We start from the raw sequence: 24,582 nt of genomic DNA on the forward strand, positions 1-24,582 counted from the left end.
GTCCACTAGTACCATAGGAATTGACGCTAAGCGGCCACCTGGGACTGTGGTCCCAGCCCATGTCACGTTCAAGGGATGTTGGATTTATCCCCCTTTGCTGCCAACCATTGGTGTCCACCCAGCCATTCCCAATTACAGGAACTGTCTACAAAGGCTGCAAGGGTGGGGGGTACAGGCGATTCTCCTTGGTGAAGAAAAGCCAAGAAAATCAAGTTTGTTTAGTGGAAGGCATTGTCTTTTTCCTTAATGGGGTTGGAGTTTCATTTCCTTTAGTTATGTCCCACTGGGTGAGGTTAAAATGGCTCTTAAGGGAAATAGTCTGGCAGAGATGCTGAAACAATATGTTGTCACCACCCAGGTCAGAAGCAGAGAATAATAGGTTATTTTTACTGTATCACTTAGTGGGGATGGTATCCGAGATCTGAGTCCATCTGATTCCCCCAAGGAAATACATTGTAAGAAAATGCTCTTACAAGGAGCGATCCAAGTCTGAGGCATATGCCTGCCTCCCGGAGACACACGTCTGCCTTCCAGGAGCCACATCTGCCTGTGACAGTACCCCCACCAGGAAGCTTCAGATGGCCCCAGGAAGCTCTGGTTTCATCTGATGAACTTAATATAGATTAAAAAAAAAAACAAACCAGCCATCAAGCCTGCTGTTTACAGTGTGCTACTAGGCTGAGTCCATCCAAACAGCTAAAGCCTGATTCAAAAGCAAGGAGAAAAAGGATCCAGACCGGGTCAAACCCAGGATCTGCTCTCACACACATTGGTACAAACCCTAATTAACTGAGTTATTGATTGTCAAGCTGATGCTGCTACAATGTGATGAAAATAGAACAAGAGAGCAAGCATGGGCACCTGCTCCCTGGTACAGCCAGAAGAACCTCGAGGGCTCCTTCTGCAGGGGAATCATGTGTCTGTCCATGTGCCTGGTGCAGAAATTTCCTCATGTGAAACAGCCCCCGCAATAACCCAAGCTCTCTTGTTGCTCTCCATGACCATCTTTGGTGCACAGCTGAAAATACCAAAAGATTAGCCATAAGAGAGTGCATTCACAGCCAACAGGGCTGGGGCTATCTACTGTGCTACAGCTATCATATCTGCACATGTACAGCCTGCTCCTCAGATAACCCCTACCCTTTAAAAAATACTGGCATTGAAATGCAATCCTTCATAACATGCAAAAAATAAGGGCTACAAGGAAGGGGGAGGTGCTGGGCAGAAGGATCAGACGATGAGAGATGCAGATGGGGAAGGCCACCAGCATGGACAGGACCTGCTGGTTGGCAGGATACAACTCACATTACTGCTGAACCACTGACTTTTTATTTTTTATCTTTTTTTTTTTTTTTTTTTTTTAAAGACAAACCCATGGATTACACATCTGAAAATACACTTTTCATTTTCTGCATTAGGATTCCTGTAACAATCCACTCCAAGCTTCTCCTAGCCAAGGACCAGTGACTAACACAGGGTGACACTTTCCAGCAGAAGCCTTGAGCACAAATTCATTGTGGATGCTACCTAATTTAATAATCTTTAAAAAGTCAGTCTTCAAAACAATGGTTTTCCAAACACTGATGAAAACATGAAAATCACAGACTGCCTGTACACACAGGTATTTATTTGTAAACATTTATGTGTGCCAAAATGCATGTCCTGTCTTGTCCGAAGATCGGAAGCCACAGCAAAGGAGCTGCTTCTTTCTTGCTCAACACATGAACCTTCAATAGGGATTCAACATACTGAATGAATGACTAGAATCATAATTGAACATTTCTTTTATAGCTCCTTCTTCCATTAGCAAAACTACAAGCAAAATACATACTCAAGAACGTCTCTGACCTTGTTGGGAACGCTGCCTGAGGAATGACTGTATGGCTCTACTGCTGATTTTATGGACTATTTTTGCAGTGTGATGTGTACCACCACTACTTTTGTTTTCAGGGACCCTTTTCTACTAAGTTCAGCCTGTGCAGACTGTGTATCTTGGGCTTGTAAGTGCTCTCTCCTCCTGTTCTGTCTCAATGACTTTTGAAAGACATCTGTTTATCAAATCATAATTAGTTTTTCTAATCCCACTTTAGCTCACTGCCTCTTTAGACTTTACCACCTCTCTTGTTTTTCTGCCACTTTTTTATTTTGTATCATGGAAATCAAAGTCAACTTCCATTAAACAAATTTGAGCTTTTACAGATCTGCCAATCTATTTGTAGGTTGGTTCTTTTTTGAATTATTGTTTAAAAATTAGCTGCCCTGATTGCTGCATCAGAGATGCTCTTCAAATAAGCAGCTTCCATTCTCACTAAGGGCTTTTACTGTTTTCAACAGTAGTAGGTCCCAAAGAAGACTGCATTTATTATGTTTGGCTCATTTCCTGGGATTACTTGGAACTTTGAAAGCTGTAATTCTTGATGTTGACAGCTTTCCCTCCCTCCTGGAGCAGTGTGGTTAAGCCAATCAATATATGATTAAAATAAACAGCCCCTTGATCAAACTTATGGCTTTAGTACAAGTCTTTCTGACCTGCAGAAGAAAAAGCCTTTATGATTTGGCAGCCCTCGAGGCCACACTAGTATCCAAAGAGCACCTGACTTCATTTATTGTCCCTAACACATATCCAAGTTCTTTCTGCTTCAGTGAACAAGATACTACATTTTCTGAAAAATAATACCTCTGCCTTTATTGCCCACAGTGACTCTCTTCTTCTTGAAAATGCCTCTGAAAATTCCCTGAACTACAGCTCACTGTTCTTTAAGGGATTCCTCTTTTTTTCTAATGACTTTTCCCTGGATATGGGTACTTAGTTATTGAAACATTTATCCATTTGCCTTTTCTTCTTTCTCAATTTTCCTTCCAACTTTCTCCATCTCCCTTCTCACTTCTTCATCATTTCCTTTCACTATGACACTTTTTTCAGGCTTCTAAGACTGACTGGAAAATGCTACTGATTTTTTTTCTAGGAGCAAAATGCACTCTTTTGTAAAGCTGAAGTCTATTCTGAAAGGAAAGCTCAGGGCTTAATGCAATTTCTTTTTCAGCAGTTGTGGTCTGCACAAAAGGTATTTTTTTTCTCCAACATGCTTTTTTTTCTCCCTATTGTTTCCATTCATGCTCTTCAAATGCTTCAAATAGATACTGTGCCACAGTACAGAGCTATTACAAAATTCTGCATCTTTGCTCAGATTTCAGCAGCATAGAATCTGCAGTCATGTATTACTCTAGATGCTCATTTTGTTCTGCTTATGTGGAAGAACAAAGTAGTTACTGCTAAACACAGAACAGGAGGAAATTAAAAAACTCCTTTCTCATTGTGTGCTGAAAAGGAGGAGACTGAGTATAAGTAAACACTGATAGGTTTCAGAAGGAACGTGACCATGATCCTAAACATAGTGGCTCAAGTGAAGATGATGCTTCCCAGCCTCAGACGGATGAAGCTTGGTTCCCCCATGAGATGGCTCTGGGCAGCCCTGGCCCCCACAGTAGTCACTGAGGAACAGAGTGGGCTACAGTGAAGCGGAGGACTGGCATACTCCATCACACTGGTTATGACTCCATCCCACCAAAATCCTCCATAGGCACAGTGTCTCCTGTATCTCAGTGAGAAACAAAACATCTTGCACAGGAGACATATGGTCCTATTGTTCTGTCCCCTTCTCAAAGAATAAAGCCCAAGAGTGACTCTTGCAAAGAGCACCACAGGAAAGAAGAGTGTGAAAGCAAAGGTTGGCAGAGACAGGGACAACGAAAGAAAATTGCTCATTTGTTGCAGACTACACAGGTAATTATGTGTGGGAGAACATCTACTTAACATGTGGTTTTGTTCACGTGAAGCTAACTGCTGACCTAATGTAATGCCTCCAGGCATGCCAGCTAACAGCCTCCTGACCGTCAACAGGCTGGAAAGCAGCACCAAGCTCCTTGCTGCCCTGCCTGCATTCTCCTCTGCTGTATAGGCTCTCCCATTCTGAAAGTGAAAACCCAGTAACTCCCTGGGTGACACCACCTCTTGAGGCCCTCACCTTTAAGAGGGCCCTTAAAAAATACAGGAGTATATCCAAGTGGTGTGGCAAAGCGCTGGCTTTCCAAGTGAGATGAGCGTTGCTGAAGAAGATGAAACAAGCTGTGCACATCCTCAGCTCATCAACCACCTTGTATCCTGCAGTTACACAACTCTTGACCAAAGAAACAAGCATTTTCATATTTTGTTTTCAGTTCTGAAGGTCTGCTATTGAGTGGATTGCAATTCTCTAGCAAGTCTTGGTGTCAATTAAACTAGTTCTACTGCCACAAAGAAACCACCTTGAAATCTTTAAGGGATGTCTCTCATCCTGCTGTCAAAAAAAGGGGAAAAAACCATTAAGGCCCACAAAGCCTATGAACTTGAATAGTTAGTGGTGTGCACTGTGTCTACTGATTTTTTTGCATGTGACACATCTGCAAAGCACTTCCAAGGCACATTAATGTCAGACAGCAATCTCTGCACTACAGTAACAGAGCAGTGCCCCAGTACAGAGAAGAGAAACAATGAAGTGTTTGTCATTCAGTGAAGTAAATGTGGAATAAAATGTATTAATTCATTACTTCAAAGTGTTTTTTTTTCTTGGGGATAAATTATTCCACTGCCATTGTTTTTCTTTTTCAAATAATTCTAAATTTAGCCTTAAACTCACTGAGTACTAATTCTAGACCTCAGGGCTTTCTCATAAAAGATTACTGCACTTTTTCAGCGTGTTTTCCAAATAAGTGAAAATCTGATATATGTGTAAGATTATAGGTTTTTGGAAAAACAAGTAGAGTTTGCCATGCCCACAAATGGCTTTGATCAGCTTTGTAACCAGCCTGCTGTCACACCTGCCTAGGCCACCTCCACACAAAGACAGAGTTGTGTTTTTACCACCTCTACCCATTCAGCTTAACTTAAACAATAACTGAGGACAGATTTCTATTCCACCTGTGGCAGCTGTTTAAACATGTCATGTAGTACCTTATGCCCACAAATCCAGATCCCAAGAGCATGGGTGGAGGAGAACAATCCTTTCTTCTTCTTTGTCCTGTGCCACACCAGCATAATACCTGATTTTTTTTTTTCTAGAGTACATTAATAGAAGGAAGAGTTGTGCAACACAGCACTTCAGGTGGAAAGCAGCCAGCTAACTTGTACCAGGAAAACAGCTATCACATGCAGGCAGTCAGCAGTTAGCCCATTACAGGGCTGTAAAGCCCAAAAGGGTTATGAAGTCCTGAGGACAGAGCCATGAGCTCTAAATATTAATGATAAGAGTGAGCTACTTTTGATTTTATTCTTGACTTCTCCTCTACAATGGCAGTAATTATCAGCAAAAATATGAATCAGTGATGGAAGTGAGCAGTGGATTTTTACAACGTGGGGCTAATGGGGAGCAACAATCTTGCCACCAAACCTTGGTGCTGGGGGTGCTCAGCCAAGGCACCACTGCTCACAGCCCTTCAGCCATCAGATTTCCTAAGCGCCCTGTGTTTAATTCACTGTTGTTGTTTTCTTCAGGGGAAAAAAAAATGGAACAGAAACTTTAAGCATATGAAGTTTCACACAGGAAATTAAACTCCTGACAGGGCAGAGCAAACCAGACTGTGGGGGGTTTCTGCAGACGATATGCTAAAAGAAGAAGTGGCAGAGTTGATGAACAAGCTCACAGAGAACGCAACACTGCAAAACAGGTCTGTGAACTGTAGACTTTCACACATCTGAGGAAAAGCAAAGCTATGTAGACACTATGGTATTTATTTGCTTTCATGCAGCTGGTGCCAGGTGCTGGCTTACACGGCTGGACACTGGCATGTTTTGTTTAATCTCAGAACAGCCTTGGCTCAGTCTCCAGCTGCAGCTCCGTTCTCTGAGCTTCCATGGCTGGCCAGAGCCACTCACCATGCTCCTGGATGGCATTTCAGAAGGAATGCTGCTATGTCCCATGGGTGTCTCAATGGGCAGTATTTTGCAAGTCACAGAATTTTGATCACTACCCATCTGTTTTGAGGGGCTCAGTTGAAATTAAAACCTTTGGTATTGACCACTAAACTGATATGCTTTTACATATGACATGAGTCAGGCTGATTCCCAATCAGAGGAGTATCTTCAGTTCACTTTTGCCATGAGCCTCTGACATCAGCTTTCACACATGGAGAGCTGTGCTTGTTTTTATGTCAAGAGAAATGAAAACCAAACACTGCCAGGACAAATACTTCACTTTTCCAAGGAAACTAATATATAAACCATTTCTGCACACCATGATCTGCAAAGTGCAGAGCACACACCAAGCACAAACAAAACCCTGATCCCACACACCACTTGGAAAAAAGCCCTCCGAATTCACTCTGGAATTGCTGCCTCCAAAGGAAATTTCTTAAGAGCAAGGCTGACACCAGGAGAAGAAACAAGTATCCATGGTCCTACCTCTATAGCAGTGTCAATCCCACAGGCTACAGGTACTTGCTTTTCTGTAGGCTTTTGCTGGGAAGCACCCCCAAATACAGCATGACAGTATATGAAAAGCATTAATATTTTTTTCCTGTCTCTTATATTTTCAAACATAAACTCTAGATGATGGTTTTCATTGCAAGTTGTTTTTATAGTCCTAGCTCAACAACTGTAAACTTAACCTACTCCTGTTGACCAGTGAACAGCTGAGGAGCTTTCTTAGTGCAATTTCATTGAAACGAATATGCTTACACTAGAAACCAACGTGGCACATTAACCTTTAATATTCAAAGCTGTTTCCATCATGACTACAACTTTTTTCATTTTTTTTTTTTCATGTGCAAAAGCTAATTACAGACAGGTGGGAAACTGTTTGCAGTTCCACCACAAGTGAGGGGTACGCGACAAACAGCTGAGAAAGCCATAAAAACACTCCATATGTAAACTCGTGGTGGAAAGTGAGAGAACTTCCTCTGGTTTACTTTTCTGAACTTCTGAGGAAGTGACAGGAACTCCTCAGAGTTTTACAAAAGGAGAAATCTAACTTATTCAAAGTCAGATCTATGGCTTTTAATTCCTCTGTGAATATCATCTATTACATTTGAGTTGTAGTCTTACAGCCTGCAGGAGAACGGATCTTCAACCCTACTAAACAACAGTATCTTCTGCTACCATATTGCCTCTACATGGCACATCACCTTCTTCACACCTGAAAAAGCAACCTCCTACATCATTTTAGGAGGGTCTGTATAAGGAGAGGGAATTGATGTAGTTACAGAGGAGAGAGGGAAGCAATCACGAGAAAAAATATATGAAAGCAAGTCTATCCTGTTAAATCTTGATTTTAGAAGATCCTGCCTTGCATAAAAAGGGACAACAAAGGCTTTTGATTGTTCATATTTACTTTTTCCTCAGTTCACTACAGTAGCCCCATTTGCAAACTTTACTTTTGATGAAGCTCGATAGGAAATAAAGTGTTTGCAATAAGAATTCTACTTCTTGCTGAGAAAGGAGAGATATGGAGAAAAAAATCACCTTATCTTGGCAGACTTAAAAGAGCAGCTCCATAAAACTATTCCCATATTTCTTTTTCCTAGCAACTGGGTGTTTCTTACTTATTATTTTTAGTAATGGTTAGATTGTTGTTGAAAATTCCCTAGTCTGATACGGTGAATCTCAGCATGGATTTGCTTTCTTTCAGCAGAATTAAAATAACATTATTCTGACAATGGACAATTTTTGGCTAGCATATGGGCTAACTCATGAAAATTTGCCACCCTATAGAGCTTGCAGACACTTCTCTGCATGTCTGAAGCTCTTTGGCAGGCAGTTGCAGGGCTGGGAAGGCGTTTAGCTGAGGAGCAGATGCTCTGTGCAGCATTAACTCCCTCGCATGGTTACAGCCACATGAGGAAACCAGCATGTATCAGTAGAGCAAGGGCAGTTGGTGACTTGCTAAATTCTAAATATCCAAAAGCTCTCTTCAAGGCTGCTAGAGAATGGGACTTGTAACTGAATGGGGAATAAAAGGTGATCTTCACTTTTTAAGTATTTCTCATCCTGATATAATTATGTATCTAACTCTTCAACTGATAACTTCAATCAGCACTTAATAATGATCTAAAGAAATCTCAAGCGAAATTCTGGTAAAAGTTCCAATTAATTTCAGAGATACCCAAATTTCATCCACTAAGTTCATCTGAGGTTACCACTTAGATCTTGATTTCAATCCTGTGTGAGTAAAATTACTGTAACTTCACTGACCTTCAGGAAGTCACTCCTGTTCTATGTTGGTATGAATGAGAGTGACTACATTGGGGAGCAAGGAGTTAATGACACACACAACACCATGGCTGAAACAGAATGGGAACTGGGTATTAAAACAAAATCATTAAATAATGTGGGTTAGAAGGGACTTCTGGAGGTCACATAGCCCAATCTCTTGCTCAAAGATGAGCCAACATCAAAATCAGACTGAGTTGCTGATGGCATTATCTGGTTAAAATCTGAAAACCTCCAAGAGTGGAAATTGTACAATATCTGAGCAACTTGTCCCACTGCTTCACTCCTCTCAGGGTGAACAATTTTGCCTCAGAAACAATCTGAATTTCCCTATTGGACAAAGAAAGAAGATGAGAGGGAAAAGGGAGAACAGGATAAAGAGAAAATGAAAAGACAATACCAAATGGAAGGCTCAGTCTTAATATTCTGATACCACATGCATACAATACCAGCAATTGGAGGGAAAAGATACAGAGGGTGTGTGCAGTGGGTAAGTGCAAATGGGTAAGCTCCAGGTTAATTACAAAGTAAGCAACAGTCCCTGGTGGCAGAATATCAGACAATACCCATGTTATTGTTGGAATAAAAACATTCCTTCAAGAAAACCAAACAAAAACCCTACTGAACATTACAATGCATGCCAAGCAAATATTGCTTTCCACAATGTGTCCTGTGACTCACTGTGCCACAGTAAACTGCACATGGTGCTCATTCAGGGTATGTAACTCACACATTCACAATAGCTCTAAAGAGCTAATAGCTACTTGGACTGTAGTTAATTTGGGGGCTTTTTAATTTCTTCATGGCGATGCAGTAAATGTCATGCTTATTATTGTGTTATTTTATATACACAAAAAAAAAAACAGTTTTAGTGGCAGGCAAAGGTTATTAACGCCTGAAATCTCTTGAAGGCTAAAGAAATCAATTCAGACAACCTCTGGCATGCAAAAGCACATAAATAATTGGCAAATACTACCTGTGGTCTTCTGGGTCCAGATTTGCCTGATGCCAAGAGCAATCAACTCCTTTTTGGCTGCAAAGGATAGGAGGGCACTCAATACCTTGCAGAAGGCACTCAGTACCTGGCAAAACCCAAGCTTTCTGTGTGCCAGCACCCCATGAAGAGCAAGCTCTGAAACATCTATGACAGAAACAGTTCTCCTCTCTTATGAGGGAAAGCAATCTCCTGGAGAGACACAGAGCCAGCTCTCTGTAAAGTGCTGAATTCTCTCCTTCCCTGGGAAAGGTGCGCTTCCTATGCTTACCCTGCTTAAAAAAACAGCTCTAACTCTCTTACTAAAGGAGAAAAAAAAAACAAAACAACAAACAATAGAGCATCTATCTTTCAATGACTCTATCCAAGAGCAGGAGGACACTGGAAATCCAGTTTTAACTGTTAATAAGACATCGGAGATGCTTAAAAGCAGGCATTGAGCACTGACAGAAGAAACTGTGTGCAATTACAAGAAAATTCTTCTCCTGTAATCAAGATTACTCAAATGAGCCCAGACTACGCCATGACTGCTAAGTACCACCAAGAGAATACAGCCTCAGAGTTCTAGCAGAGCTTTCCATCACACTGAGATGATTTAACGGGGGCACGAATCCTATACAGGCAACATCTACCTAACACTTGTATATATTTCACGTAAGGCCACTGAAGCCAGTGCTATACATTAGCAAAAGTCAATCAGATCAGTAAGACAGAAGTGGACCAATAGGATTTTGCCCATGTAGGGTCTCAGAGCTACAGCAGGGTGCCATGGGTTTCAAGGTCAGCAGAACTGATTCCTGGAAAAGGGGGTCTGACCCTGATACATAATGATAAATCAATAGCAATGCTACTGGAATCAACAAAACCACGCTGGATTAAATCAGATGAGAATTAGATCCTGCATTCACAGGTGTTAAACAGCCTAAATGTCTCAAGATGTGACCTGGAATGAAAAACATAAACAAACACCTCAGCCTACAGCTCTGTTGCTCCCTGTTTACCCAGGAGTCAATTATTTCCCCAGTGGTGTTGTGTTCTGTTTGGACCAAATACAATGACTGCCAATACCAATATTTTGTTTCCTGGCTTTTGTTTTATAAAAGGTGTATCTGGACGGTGCTGCCTCAGGTGTTTTCTTCAGCAATTAACACAACAGGTTCCAAATGGTGACCTGGGAATATGGTCTTGACCACAGCATGAAGAGCAACGGTGAATAATGACCTCTTCTGCCCATTCCCTCACCTTGAATCTCATGAACTGTTTAATTGTGTGGAAGAGCTGAAATTGTGCCTGGACCAAGACTTCCAGGGTCTGAGCTGTGCTCTTCTGTTGTTATTCTATAGATTCTTCACTAATGCTCAGAAAATAGTCTCCATCTCCTCAGAAATATCTTTGACTTATTAATGTGTTTGTTGCATCTTGCTTGCCTACTAGGGAATGCTCTTGAGAAAGTGCAATAGTGCAAAAAAAATTAAGTAGAGTTCAGATCTTTTTCCACTCAAAAGTTGTATTTGTCTATGCAGAAATGTCAGTCTCCATTTCACCCAAGGAAATAGAACCAGCATTTCAGTAATAACGACCTTCTCTTCAACGCAAAATCCCTCTCTCCAAGGAAGGAAACGATGCCTTTGTCCAGATCCCATACACTCCTCCTCTTGTTGGTTAATCCATGACAGTGTTAACTAGAGTTTCATTATAAGGTATTATTTATAGCTGCTGTTTTCATGAAGCAGCTGGAAAAAACAAGTGCGATTTATGTTCCTTTTTAAATTGCTTGCGATAATTTGTGTTGTTAAATCTGGTCTCTGAAAGAACCTACTGATTTATCTGTTGTTTTTTTTTAAATAAATACAGAAGCTACAAAGTGACCTACAAGCACCAGCCAGGCCTGGGCCAGAACAGTATGTGCTCCATATGCTATTCAAAATGTGGTTTAGATGAGGAAATAATCTTAAGTTCTGCAAACAACATTTTAGAAGTAAATGATAGTTTTAATCACTGTATTGTACCTTATTCTTCTCCAACCTAAAGTCAGACAGGACCTCTTTTTTAGAATAGGAAAGAAACTGAGACCCAGATCAGAACTTCACAGCTGATTTCCTAGCTTGACCATTTATACTGCATCCAACTATTATAAAAGTCCTGACCCATGTCAGGCATTCAAACACAAACTCACAAAATCAGGGCTTGTGATTTGCTCTCATCTCTGCATCATTTACTTTTGCCACTCATTCCATCCTCAACCACAGCTTGCTGTATTGACAGTCCAGATACTTATTTAAAATAAGTAAACACAACGAGCTCCTCAACCCAATTTTGCCATTTTACAATATATGCTGCTTTTCAGAGCCTGATCCAACAAACCTGCTTCATGACAACACCAAATAAACATTCTCGAAAAGTATTTTCTTGGATAGGTTTGGGGGGGTTTGTTTGGTCAGTTTTGTGTTGTCAGTCTTACAGTATTTTTGTTGATGTGGGGCCCACCATCCTGGCAATATAGGTCTCCTTAGTGCAATGGAAAAGACAAGATGAAATACCATGGATGATGACAGAACTTAGCCTTACTGGTTCTACAAGAAGGGACTAATGTTGAGCAGACATTCAGCTGACAGAGGATGCAAGGAAAAGATAACCTGCTCTGGGAAAGAGGAGATCATGCCTTGCATAGAAAGGATACAGTAACAAAATACTAAGTGCATAATGAGAAAGGGTACAAAACAAAGACAGGGAGAAGGCTAAACCTGTCAGGTTTAACATTATGAACTTTTATAACTAGAGAAAGGAAAAGTTAGGGAAGGTATGCAAGCAAGTACGATGGAGCTGGGAAAGGAGTCTGGAGCAATGTGCAGAAGACAGTTGTAATAGGTATCAAAAAACTCTTAAATACTTCTTTGCTCTACATGTGATAAAAGACTAACAACTTTGATATAAATGATAAAATCCCAGGGCATTGAAATAAATACACAGACATATCATCTTAAATCATTCTTGGATAAGATAGGAAAGTGGCATGCAATGGGATGGGGATTTAGTGTTTGGAAGTATAAAGCGCTACATCTCAGGACAAAAGTGACACTGCCTAAGAAGCAGCTAGCTGCAAAGCTGAGAATCCAAGAAAGACCTAAAGGTGATTGCAGGTAATAGAGTGTGACATTACTGAGCAATGCAGGAGAAGGGTCACAGGCTAAGCTATTTCTGGATGTGTATATATGAAGGGATGATATGGAAATCCAAAGCATAATGCCATGTCAAAACAACCACAGTGGATGTAGTTTGAGCTGTTCAAGTCTCCACAGATTAGAAAGTAGACAGAAAAATTAAAGGAAATACAAATAAGGATAATAAAAATGATCTAAGGAGAAAATAAGAGAGCTAAATTAATATAGTCTATAAATGAGAAGACTCCTGGGCTGAGATCCAGCCATAAATACCTTCAAGGTACTGCATGTAGAGGAAGGTAATTAATCTAATTAATCTAGCTCAAAAGACAATAGGACAAGAAGCAATTGCTTGAATTTAGGAATGGAAAAGTTCAGGGTATATAATCAGAAAAAAAGTTATTTCAAGAGACACATCTGCTCAACAAGGCAGACTCCCAAGGTGGTAGCCAAAGTACACTTACTGTATGCAACCAACAGGATGAATAAGGAAGGGGCTCCGGGAAACACTGCAGTTACAGCTTTCTACACTCCAAAAAGATCACCATGGTCCAACTTACTGATCTTTCAGTCTCTTTCTTTATGGGTTATCTGAAAAATTTCTCCTCTATTAAAAACAAAATAAAACAAAACAAAACAAACAAAAAACCCCACAAACAAACAAAAAAGAACAAAACAAAACCAACCAACCAACCCAACAAAAAACAAAACCCCAGTAAAATACCCCCAGATCTATATATTCATGTGGTGACAATACATCCACACCAGAGCTCTGAAATGGGGGTGTGCAGAACTCCAAAGTGCAGTGAAGGAAATGGAAAACCTCTCTAACTCTTTTCTGGCAGTTCAGTGGTGTGCACAACAGGAGTCTGATGGGTGCCAGGCAGGACAGCATCAGCAAGACAAAACCTGCTGATCCAGCTGGCAGATTATTTGGACTATCTCAACATCAAGGTCAAAGACTGAAATAGGAACTACCTCTTCTGACACTCATGGTCTTCTCCAGCCTTGTGGTAAGAGATTCTGAATGGAAGCTTTCAGTGTCACTGCATAAATTATGCACTTTGATTTACGATTACCTGAAAACCCACACCAGCAGTATTTAAGAACCCCCAGGAGCTCTCAAATACCCTTGCGTGATGAAAATAAAACAGGAATCCCCAAACATTTGCAACACGCCTTACAATTTTCAATGACAAATGTGTACACACAGATGTGAGGAATGCAAAACCCAAGTACCATTATACCCCCCCTTAAACATATCCCATCCCAACTGCACTCACCAATCGGGACTTCTGTCCCCTCCTCAATGTAGATGGGCAGTGGTGATTCCTCCATAGGATGAGGCACTGATGGAAAGTAATGAATTGTGGTAGTATTTGTCGCAAAGTGACTACAATAAGATGGTCCCTCTCTTATCATTACAACTACACATGGCTGGTTACTGTCACAAAGAGTCCTTTCTCAAAGTGGTCACCTCCTGTCACAGTGACTGGTCCAAGCCACAGCCTCAAGGGGTTAATCCCCACCAAGCAATCACCATCACAGGAGTCAACCTCCTCTGAAAAGGGCCTAAGAGAGGTCCCTGTCCTGGATGCTTCATGATCCTGCCATTTCACTATAGCCTTGCTAATCCTGCCCCTGTGGTGTTTAACTCTTTTGGAAACTCAATAGTTGTAGAAGCTAAGGGGAGCCAATGCACAGACAGGCACAAACAGAGTTATCAAGTCACAGTTGTAATATTTCATGCACAGAACCAGAAGAGAGAGGCTCTGATGCTCAAAGCTTGCCGCTAGCTGTTGAAAAGCCACAGCAGGTGATGGAAGGCTGCACTGCAAATGGCCTCTGGACCACAAGCTTTTCATTACTCATTCATTTTGGAGTATATGTATGAGACTTAGGAAGCTCCCAATTATTTATCTGTGATACTGAAATCTCCAGATAAAACTCTTAAGATCTGTGCTGCACGGTTATCCTGCAGTTTCCAGACACCATACAGTCACTGCTGTAGGGTTCATCTGTTTGTGTTCTCTGTTTGGGAGCTTCCTCCCTTAAAGGTGGTTTTGTTGCACAGTTTCCCATTTCAAATCTCTGGGAAGCATGTGCTTTGCAGGCTTTTCAAGAGGTTTAAATTTCCTGTGCGAGAATGAAATAATAATGAGCTACAAATGTTGAAAATGGCCTTCTGGAATTTTTCCTTCTTTGTTACCTTTTAAAAATGATGATGTACTTTCTCAAAGATACAAACTCTGAAGTTAATCTCAGCTAGGACTCCAGCTGCAGGGAAGGACAATTCTTTAAGTCTTTGTAGTTTTTGTGGGGTATCCTTCACTTTCTACTGGATTTTTCTTTTTTCTTTTCCCCCTCCCCAAATTGCTTTATGATATCCATAAAACCAGCCAAAGAACACTTGTGGTTTAAAGCTATTAAATAAAGCATCTTACAATGTTTCTGCTAGAAATGCAACCAGAATAAAGAGCGTTTTCAACAGATGCTTGACTAGCAACAGGCTTAATGTAAACCTCACACTGGTGCTTTGCGGGATGCAAAGGGCTTCCAGGTCCCTTACCTAAAGCCCACCCCTCACTCATGTAGAAGATGAAGGGAAGCACAGGGGAGAGGAAGAGCAGAACACAGTTGCCTACAGAACTACCATACAAGCCACAGAAACCATAGTCTACCAGGGTGCCTTGCGCAAGCCACTTTTATCTAGAAGCTGAACTAACATTCCAGCTCAACAATAGCAAAAAAAACATTTGTTACCACACGGCGGTTTGCTACATATTAACCAGCAGTTGCTACGCAAGCATAATGGAGTGCTGCAATTCCAAGATACAGGTTATTTTTCAAGAAAAAAAAAAACAAACCAAACGTTGACTTATGGGAGATCAGCCTGAGGTGAGCGCTCGTGGGCTTTGCCATGCCTCTGGACGCAGTACATGCTTGGAAGTTATGCAAAGCGGGCCCTGCATTGGGAACAATGCAGTCCTTTTCCTCACTAAGCTAATTTTGCATGAAGGCAATGAGAGTCTTCATCTGTGCAGCCCCTTAACACATTTCCTCAGATTTATCTACTAGGAAGAAATACCAGAGCAGAACTTCCTACGCTACTCAAAAAAGGTTTCAAATCTGCGATCTGCAAGCAAACTAGGTCACTAGATGGTGTGGGAAAAAAAAAAAAACAAAACAAAACAACAAACAACTGTTGTATTTTGATGACATGCAGCTTTCTTGGTCCCATGAAGAATACTGTATCAGGCTCACCTAGACCGAGCAGTCAGCCTGGAGTCAAATGCTTTCCCAAAACATTTGCAACATGTATTCACCAATGGCTGGTGGCATCTACTCTTATTTTAATGGGTATCACCATAGTTAGTAGAAAAAGCCTGAAATACCTATAGGCTATTTGAGGCCAAATACACACCCACACACTCTCTCACCCACACATACACATGCACACCTTCGTACACATGCACACAAACAAATGGCTCTATAGGCAGAACTTGGATTCTGTAGGATCCAAGGCAGAGAAGCTGACTTTTGTCACAGCGTTTGGGAATCAAGGACTCTGGGGTGCTAAAATAAGCTTACTTACAGGTCTCCTTTGCTTTGGGCAAACCACTTTAACATTATCCCTCCAGGATTTACACATCAACTTTATAGGCATGCTGCTTAAATGTCTGCAAAGTGCTTTGTGACGGTTTCTAAATTCTGCAGTGATACGCACAGAAGAACTGCACAGATAGATTTAAGGTAACAGTTGCTGAGTATTATTACTGTATAACTACAGCCTATTTTTACATGCTCTATACTTGGTTTCTATAAACAGATGGTAAATGTTCAGTATTTGAACGTTTTAATGAGCTTTATAACCCTTTCATGATTTCATAAACAAGCATAAATAACACTTACATGAACAAGAGTCTCTCCTGAATGGATTTTCTCTTCCTGTTTGGGAAAAAAAAAAAAGAGAGAGAGAGAAAAAGAAAAGGCAAAAAAAATGTTTTAAAGGGGAAAAAATGGTTCTAGCAAGGTAAAGCAGACATGTTTCAATGTTGTCATGCATAGTGTTTTCTGAAATTCATCAATATGAACTTATATTTGATGAACATCAAGACATTGAATGTAATAACCAATGCCAAACCAGGAGATTATTTCTCACTTGCTTCATCCTATGTAAAACATTACAGAAAATTTGATTATATCTGTCTCAGGAGCAAGGAAATTGCACTGCTGCAGTGAAATAAAATGCAAATACAATGTGATCTGAAGTGAAAAAAAGGAAGAATTTTTAACTACACTCCAGCTCACTGATAACCCTGCATCTCACCCTATGGTTGCTCTCCTACCTCTGGGCAGCCTACCTACAGCACCCTAAAGCAGGGCACTCCTGCTGTGTTTTGGCATAGTGCAATTGTTTTTCCACACCAGCACTCAAGCACCGACTGTGTTCAAACACAGGTTGGGCACTCACAGTAGTGAAGGCGTTCTTCAAAGCTGGGAGCATTCTGGGTGACAGAGAACCACAACAGGAAACACAGTAACTGCTAAAATGCACAAGCCTTCCCAACTGTCCATGGTTCTAACAGCCACCCTTCCGTGGCTGCGTGCCACACGCTCTGCTGCCTCCCACCTAAAGCTCACTGTCAGGACGTGGGCTTGATTCACATTCCCCTTCCGCCAACCTAGTTGATGGGTTTGGTGGATGCTCTTAGAGCAGGCTATAGGGTTGGCACTGAGCATTTTCTTTGCCGTTGTAAATCTACATGCATTGGAAAACAGAGACGGATGTAAATACAGAAAATGCTGTAGGACATCAGCCACAGTTTCATTCACAGACTGGCAGCATGGTAGCCCTTCTGATGGCAGATTTTGGGGTTAAAAATACCAATGGAGAATGGCAGTTTCACTTAATTTCTACCGCATTATCTTATATCAATATTAGCTACTCTGTAAGCTATCTAAAGGGTATTGCCTAGAGTTTGCATGCCTTGGGATGATATTCAGCGAGCACAAATCAATTAAATCCATGGCACTACAACAGCTGAGGATTCAAGTAAATAGGCATGTATGGAAGAAATTCAACAAATACTAAATCACTGCATTTCCATCCTTATGCTTTTCTTCCAAATGCCAAGGACCCAAGCCCACAACCAAGCCCACCCCTCTCCCCTCCAGACTGGCATTAGAATAAAACTGAGTTCTCTGTAAGAAACACTTAAGAGGGCTGGACTCAGGGTTACTTTAAAAAACATAATCCTGATCCATTCCTGTCATGAAAACTAAGTTAGTGAGGAGAAGAATTCAAAGGCACTAATCCTCCTGGGTAATCTATTCAAAGCTGCACTTCTTAAATTATTTGCATTTTATTAGTACGACCAATCAAATAAGCATTACTTGCAAACAGCTTTTACTACCATCTCTTTCCCATTCATTTTTATGTGTTGTAATATGGTAAAATTTAAAAGAAAAAAAAAATCAGCACAATCTTTTCAGAGTTGTTTGCCAGCATAATTAAAAGTCTGGGTAGGGCACCCCTGCAGAAACTCCCCTTACTAGTGCAACTGGCAATGCTGCTGTCAGGGCATTGGGGCAAAACTATAAGGCACTGGAAAGAATAAAATAATAAGAATAAAATAATAAGACCTGAGTCTTGAGGTGCATTGATGAAAATCCTGGGAGCATCACTTGCCTGGGAAACATGGTAGCCTGCTGAAAGGCTTGTGTCTGAGAGCCTCTTTGGACAAACCCAGCCCAGAGGTCTTGGCTAGAAGCCACTAAGATGGAGCTCAGTCTTGGTCAGGCAGAGTATCGATTTAAGGAAAACTCATGGAAATACTTGGAGTGATTAGCTGTAAGACAAGATCCTCACTGAGGCTTTACAAAGAGAACCATGCTCGGGCACGAGAGGTTTCCCAAGCACCGTGCAGTGAGAGTAAGCCAATAGAAAGTGTTACCCAATTTTATCAGGGCAGTGTTGTACCTTCATACTGCACTTCACACAGATTGAAGCCTCCTGTCACAGCCACAGCATTTCACCTCTGGCATTTAAGAAACCTTCAGGCAATCCACCCAAAAGCTACAGATTAGTGACCACCAACAAAGGGTTGTATCTCAAATTCTGCTTTTGATTACAGCAAAGTAAAATAAAATAAAAAGCAGTAGCATTTGAACCATTCCAAATTTCTATTGGATTCTAGACTAAGATCCCGAAACAAACAAAAAAAAAAGCATCCCCAGGATTTTGATCTAGCACCCCTAAGCATGTGGACCACCTTCGGATTTCACAGTGCCACTTACAATCTCCTGCTTTTTGCAAAATATGACAGCAAATACCCCTAACCCCGCATAGCATAAGCAGCAGGTTAACGAATGACACCACGAAGCGGCCGGTCCTTGTCCTGGGGTCCGGTCCCGCCCCAGCCGCAGGGCAGCCCCGGGGTCCCCAGGGCGAGGGACAGGCGTCTGTCGCCCTCCAGTGGGTGCTGCCTTAAAGCCGCCTAAACCGGGAGAGAGGTGTGAAGGGAAAGGGACAGAGGTGAGAGGCAGGCAAGTAGAGAAGAGGGAGGGAAAAAAGCAAAGCAGAGAAGAGACAGTTGAAGAGGAAACATGAAGATGCTATCTCTGTAAGTGCCAAAAATAAAGTTTCTAGTGTCAGTTTAAACAGCATAACAAAGACATCCTCCTGCTATGCTTGTGCTTCAGCCTCAAGTCACTGAGGGCGAGGGACACTGTCATGCTGCTGGCTGCCTCAACTGCTCACACATTTCCCCCAGGGGAATCTTTTCATAACACTCATCAGAAGGCAGACAATGCCAAAAAGCAGCAAGTCTGCCCAAAACCAGACCCGACCCAGAGGTAAGCACTTAGCTGTAAACAACCATCAAGGTTTTCACCAAAGCCTCTCCCCGAATTCCATAGCAGCAGGTTTTAACGAGCTGATTTATCCACAAACCTAGAGCCATAAAATCTAAACAGGTAGCAATTGTCACCTGAGCTCCGATTTACAAAGCTGATGGCATGTCCCCAATCAGGCCTGCCTCACTTTTTTTTTTTTTGCTAGTCCAAACCTCAAAACACTGTGACATGCAAGCAATATTAAAAAAAAAAAAAAAAAAAAAAAAAAAAAGCCTGCAGTTACCAAAATAGCACTATCAACGTAACCAGCTCCCCTCGGCACATTTTCTTAATGCCTTTCCCAATACGGTTAAAAAAATAGGAACTAACCAAAAAACTCCATCTTTACACCTCGGCACAAACTGTGCTGAAATACGTGCAGGGTTGTATTTCTTCATGTTTATCTGGATCCTCACCCAATACTTTTTTTTCCCATCGGTGCTTTCCTTTAAACGTAGCTCTTATTAAACAACAGAAATCAGCCATTACCATCTCTAAATACAAAGTTTTGCCACTCACAGAGCTGCCTAAGGAAAACACAGCTTGCTTTTTGCTTCATAAATAACACATACTCTGAACACTTCTTCGCCTGTGTGAAATAAATTCTCACATGTTCTTATATGGAAACCTTGCAAGTCCTCCCACGTGCCGCCCAGTACATCAGGCAGAGATGGACATTCATTATCTTAAAGCCAGCGGGTGCATTTCGGATCCCAGTTACCCCGAAACAAACCCATAATTATCACCCCTTCGCACCAAGCTGAGCTCAGTAACCTGACCTGTGCGGTCCCTGTTTTTTATTTCCAAGCCCCGATCACTGCTTTGCTTTCAACATGCTGAGACGCAAGAAAATAAAAGACAAGCCAGGAGGTGAAAACGGCAGAAGCAGCAGCAGTGTTACCCACCAGGTAGGCCCATTAGCATCGGATGCAGTATTGCTTGCACCAGCCTCCTCACTTGAGGGTAGCGCACGGCAGCCACAAAAAAAAAATACAGCGGGGAGGGGCGGGAGAAAAAAAGGCAAAAATAGCCGTGGAGAGAAGCGTGCTCCGTAGATGAGCTGGAGGACCGCCAGCAAGTGTGTAATTGCTGCAAACTGTTATCGCGAAAAAAAGTTCACGTAAGGTGGGGTGGAGGTAAGAGTGAGGATGAAACCCTCTGGGGAAGGGGAAAAAAAAAAAAAAAACAACCAAAATCCACAGAGGTAAAGAGACAGCTGGGGAGCAGAGGGAATTGAAAGACGAAGAACGAATACATAAATAAATAAGGGGGGGGGGGGGAGGGGGGGGGGGCGGGAAGGGAAAGCACGCCCGGGAGCACCCCGAGGCAGCGCGGACAAAGGGAGGACGCCGATGCCGCCCGGCCCGGCCCGGTTCGGCTCCGCTGGGCGCAGAGCGGCCGCCCTTTGTTCGCCGCGGCAGCGGGGGCCATCCGCGCCTCTCCGCGCCGCTCCGCACCAGCCCCGCTGCCGATGCAGGAGCAGCCGCAGCCCTGCCGCCCGCCCGCCAGCCCGGGAGCCGCCGGTACCTGCGTCCGCTGGCCGCGGTGCCTGCGCGCCGCTGCGCCCCTGCGGCCGTGCGGCGCGTCCGGCGGAGCGGTGCGGCGCGACTAGCAGCGCCGAGCGGGAGGAAACGGTAATTTATAAGCGCTTTCTTCCTGACCTCTCGTGTCTGTTGTCTAATGAGGGAGCTTTGAGCATCACCCATCCTGCTGAGTGGAAAAACACCGGCACGGCCTCTTCTTTGCTGGGGAGGGGGGAGCCTAAAGGAAGGGGTGTGGGGAAGGAGGGGCCATGCCGCAGACACGGCGGCGGAGCCCGGGCTGGCAGGCGGCCGCGGGGCGGCGGGGAGGGGCGGGCGGGTGCGGGGCAGCGGCTGCTGCTGCCCGGGGTGGGGGCCGGCCCGGGCCGCCCGCCTTCCCCCGCGGCTGCCCCCGAGCCAGCCCGTCGGGAGCCGGCCCGCGTCCCGCGGCTGCCGGGGCGGGGAGCGCAGCGGTGGGCTGCCTGCTGCGGCTCTCCGCTCTTTAATTTTTGATTTCTATACATCTCTTTTCCTAAATTATGATTTTCTTTTTTTTGTCTTCACACAAAGAGCGCCCTTCTCGCAGACAAAGCATCCCCCGGCGTTACCACCGGCGCTGCCCGTGCTTGTGGCCGGACCCTGGTTTTGCTCCTCCGCGGCCCCATTCTCGAGACCTCCGGGCAGATGGCGGGGGTTCGGACTCTGGACTCGGTGTCGCTCGGCCAGGCATTTGGAGCATTTACCCGTCTCCTGCCGGGGAAGAAACACAAGAGAGCGTGGCCTGACAGGTGTCTGGGAGACCGGGATTTCTCTGCCTCCTCTACATAGAGCAACTCCCCGGCACCGGTCAGTCCTGCTCAGAGATGGAGAACAAAGTACAGCAGGGGCGACTGGCAGGAGAAAGGCGCTGGGAAACGTTTTGTCGTGCGTTGGGTTTCATTGCACTGAAAGCCGATGCTTTTCTCCTGCAGGCGAACGGGTATGTGCCTCAAATATGGCTTTGCTCTCCTACCGGCATCTCCTCTAGTTCTGTTAATGGAAGGATACAGCAGCACACACACTGGCCGGGCATTTTTATACAACCCCTGCTGAAGGCTGAGACAGACACTGTGCTACAAAATACTGTTTGCATTAAGGGGGCTGAGTAATGGGAAAAAACAGGGTTTTGGCCACCTGTGCTTCGCAGAAGTCCCCCAGTTCTAACCTTGTATTGGGAACAGTGGAGATGGATCAAAGAAAAGCAAACGGTCCCCACAGCCCTGCTGTCCCGGGCTTTCCTAGACACAAGACCTTACCCTCCTACACCACAAACCAGGACAGCAGTCACTAGGCAACACACCTTTGGAGCCATTGCCTATGCATAGGCTGCCAGGGCCTCAAATTCCATCACATCAGCCTCCAAAGAGGTCTCTAGACCTCCTCCAGTGGTTCATTCAAAAGTGCAGAGAGCTGCACCTCTTCTGCACAGTGCTTGTTGGCAGCACAGCATGCCAAATACAGTGTGCCACAGTCATGGATGTGATTTTCCCTGATTCCAGTGCACTCTGGTTTCCCAGTATCCGAGCTGATTTGCAAAGTGAGTAAGTCTCGTAACTGGAATATAGATACAGGTATAGGATATATGCAGCTAACTGATAACATATCTCCTCTAAACAGCCTGGTTTAAACTAATAACATGCTGCCACCTACGTCTTCTGATTCAGGTTTCTATCATCCTGCAGCTTGGGATTCGTAGGAATCCTTTGCTAAAGAATTCCGCAAGATTCCATGGGGGACTACAAACAGGCAGCTCTGGCTGCACTAGGGAGTGAAGCAAAGCCTTCCACACCAGTGCAGCCGCTTGTTCAGTCGTCGTGAGGATGTCTCAGTGCTGATTAGGAACCAGCAGTCACATCGGTGAAGCATAAGTAGTGGCTGGAGCCTCATCTGTGCTCAGGATCCTGCCAGCACAGCTGTACCACTGGCAGCAGTGGAATATTTTCCTCAAGTTCTCTAGAGGAATCAAAGCCTGTATTTTCTGTCTCTGGTTCTGGCTCTGCCTTGTTCTGTTGCTCTTCACTCATTCAAAACAAAACCAAACCAAACAAAACCAAACAAAACAAAACAATAAACCCCCAGCCACACATAGCACACGGTTGCTGTCTGTTGTTTGGTTTTTTGGTGGGTTTGTTTGTTTGTTTGTTTAAAAAAATGTTTGAGGAGAAAAAGCCAACAGCCAAAGCTGTTTTGAAGTCAGAGGCATGTAAACAGTACCTAGAATTAAGTGGAATGATAATAATAATAGTAATTAGTCCTTTTGTGTCATAAATATGCATATGGCTGGCTGCTGTTTCATTATGAAACAGCACAACTTCTGAGAATATGCCACGGGGATGATCAGAGGGCTGGAGCACCTCTCCTATGGAGACAGATTGAGAGAGTTGGGGCTATTCAGTCTGGAGAAGAGAAGGCTCTGAGGAGACCTTCTTGTGGCCTTCCAGTATCTTAAGGGGCCTACAAGAAAGCTGGGGAGGGACTTTTTAGGGTGTCAGGTAATGATAGGACTTGGGGGAATGGAACAAAAATAGAAATGGGTAGATTCAGATTGGATGTTAGGAAGAAATTCTTCACCATGGAGGTGGTGAGACACTGGAACAGGTTGCCCAGGGAGGTGGTAGAAGCCTCATCCCTGGAGGTTTTTAAGGCCAGGCTGGATGTGGCTCTGAGCAACCTGATCTAGTGTGAGGTGTCCCTGCCCATGGCAAGGGGGTTGGAACTAGATGATCCTTGAGGTCCCTTCCAACCCTAACAATTCTATGATTCTGTGATTTGGGGGAACTCTGCCTTCAGCTGCAGCAGCATATAGCAGGACTAATGCCTCTGGCTCCTCTGTCTCTCTTACATAACAAAATCACAAGTTAGAGCCCAAATTGCAAAGCATAAGCATGTGCACAATATTAAGCATATAAATGGTGCCTGAAACTACTATCCTTTTTCCTCTAATCTCTTAGTACTTTTATTTCTGCAGTTCTGTTGATTTCAGTGTTTCATTCATAGTGTAACCAAGACTGACCCCTTAAAAATCCCACCATGAAGGTATTAACCCAAACTTAACTAAGGCCAGAATCACTTCTGCTGCAGGCAGGTGTAGTTCAAATGACTTGCCCAGCAAATCAAGAGTGTATTATGATACTATGGAAAGCAGAACACCATGTTGTTGTGGGCTCTGCAGACCAGGTTTTCATACCCCAGCACAAGGCACAGGTTAGCAATCACCTTCCTTTGCATTTCCCCTCTTTCTTAGAGATTATTTTTTCTGTTAACACGCTGAGTTGTTTCTGGAGTTTGAAGGTGTTGCGTGCTGATACAGTGCACACCTCTTGTATCTGTTTAATCCAATAACAACTCTTTTTTAATCTCCATGTCTGGGTCACAGGGTTTAAAAAAGACTCTGGGCCAAATCCCCAGCTTGGCTACAATGCATGGAAATCTACTGAGAGGGCATAGAAGCCAGAAGACATTCACTGTATCTGCACCCTGTAAAAGAGGTCTCGAGGGGCAGGGATGCGAGTGCCTAATTTCGCAGACGGATGCATATCGACACAAGTGTGTAGCACAGTTAGATCAGATTCCTATCAGGTGAGAGGTGGAGGAAGGGATATCACACCAAATAAGCTCATCAGAAAATTCTTGTTCATTTTAAAATCAAAATGGATTTACTGTTTCTTCCTTTTAAGTATTTTTTTTCCTCCAGGATAAAAATTTGTTTCTTTTCAATGTGTGGCAGCT

General features: G+C 43.3%; 1 protein-coding gene across 1 annotated transcript in view; it reads right to left on the reverse strand.

The window, feature by feature from the left end:
* Nucleotides 1–20,238, reverse strand: part of SLC6A6 (solute carrier family 6 member 6) — a 52,065-nt gene extending 31,827 nt beyond the window's left edge. Inside the window, exons 1-4 of the mRNA XM_054387511.1 lie at nucleotides 20,200–20,238; nucleotides 16,310–16,345; nucleotides 13,681–13,746; nucleotides 9,219–9,275 (exon numbers count right to left, since the gene is read on the reverse strand). Coding sequence (XP_054243486.1) covers nucleotides 9,219–9,275; nucleotides 13,681–13,746; nucleotides 16,310–16,345; nucleotides 20,200–20,218 — 178 coding nt within the window. The 5' untranslated portion in view covers nucleotides 20,219–20,238. The remainder of the gene's footprint in view (nucleotides 1–9,218; nucleotides 9,276–13,680; nucleotides 13,747–16,309; nucleotides 16,346–20,199) is intronic.
* Nucleotides 20,239–24,582: the final 4,344 nt, after the last annotated feature.

The sequence above is a fragment of the Indicator indicator genome, chromosome 15, assembly GCF_027791375.1.
Source record: "Indicator indicator isolate 239-I01 chromosome 15, UM_Iind_1.1, whole genome shotgun sequence".
NCBI lineage: Eukaryota > Metazoa > Chordata > Aves > Piciformes > Indicatoridae > Indicator > Indicator indicator.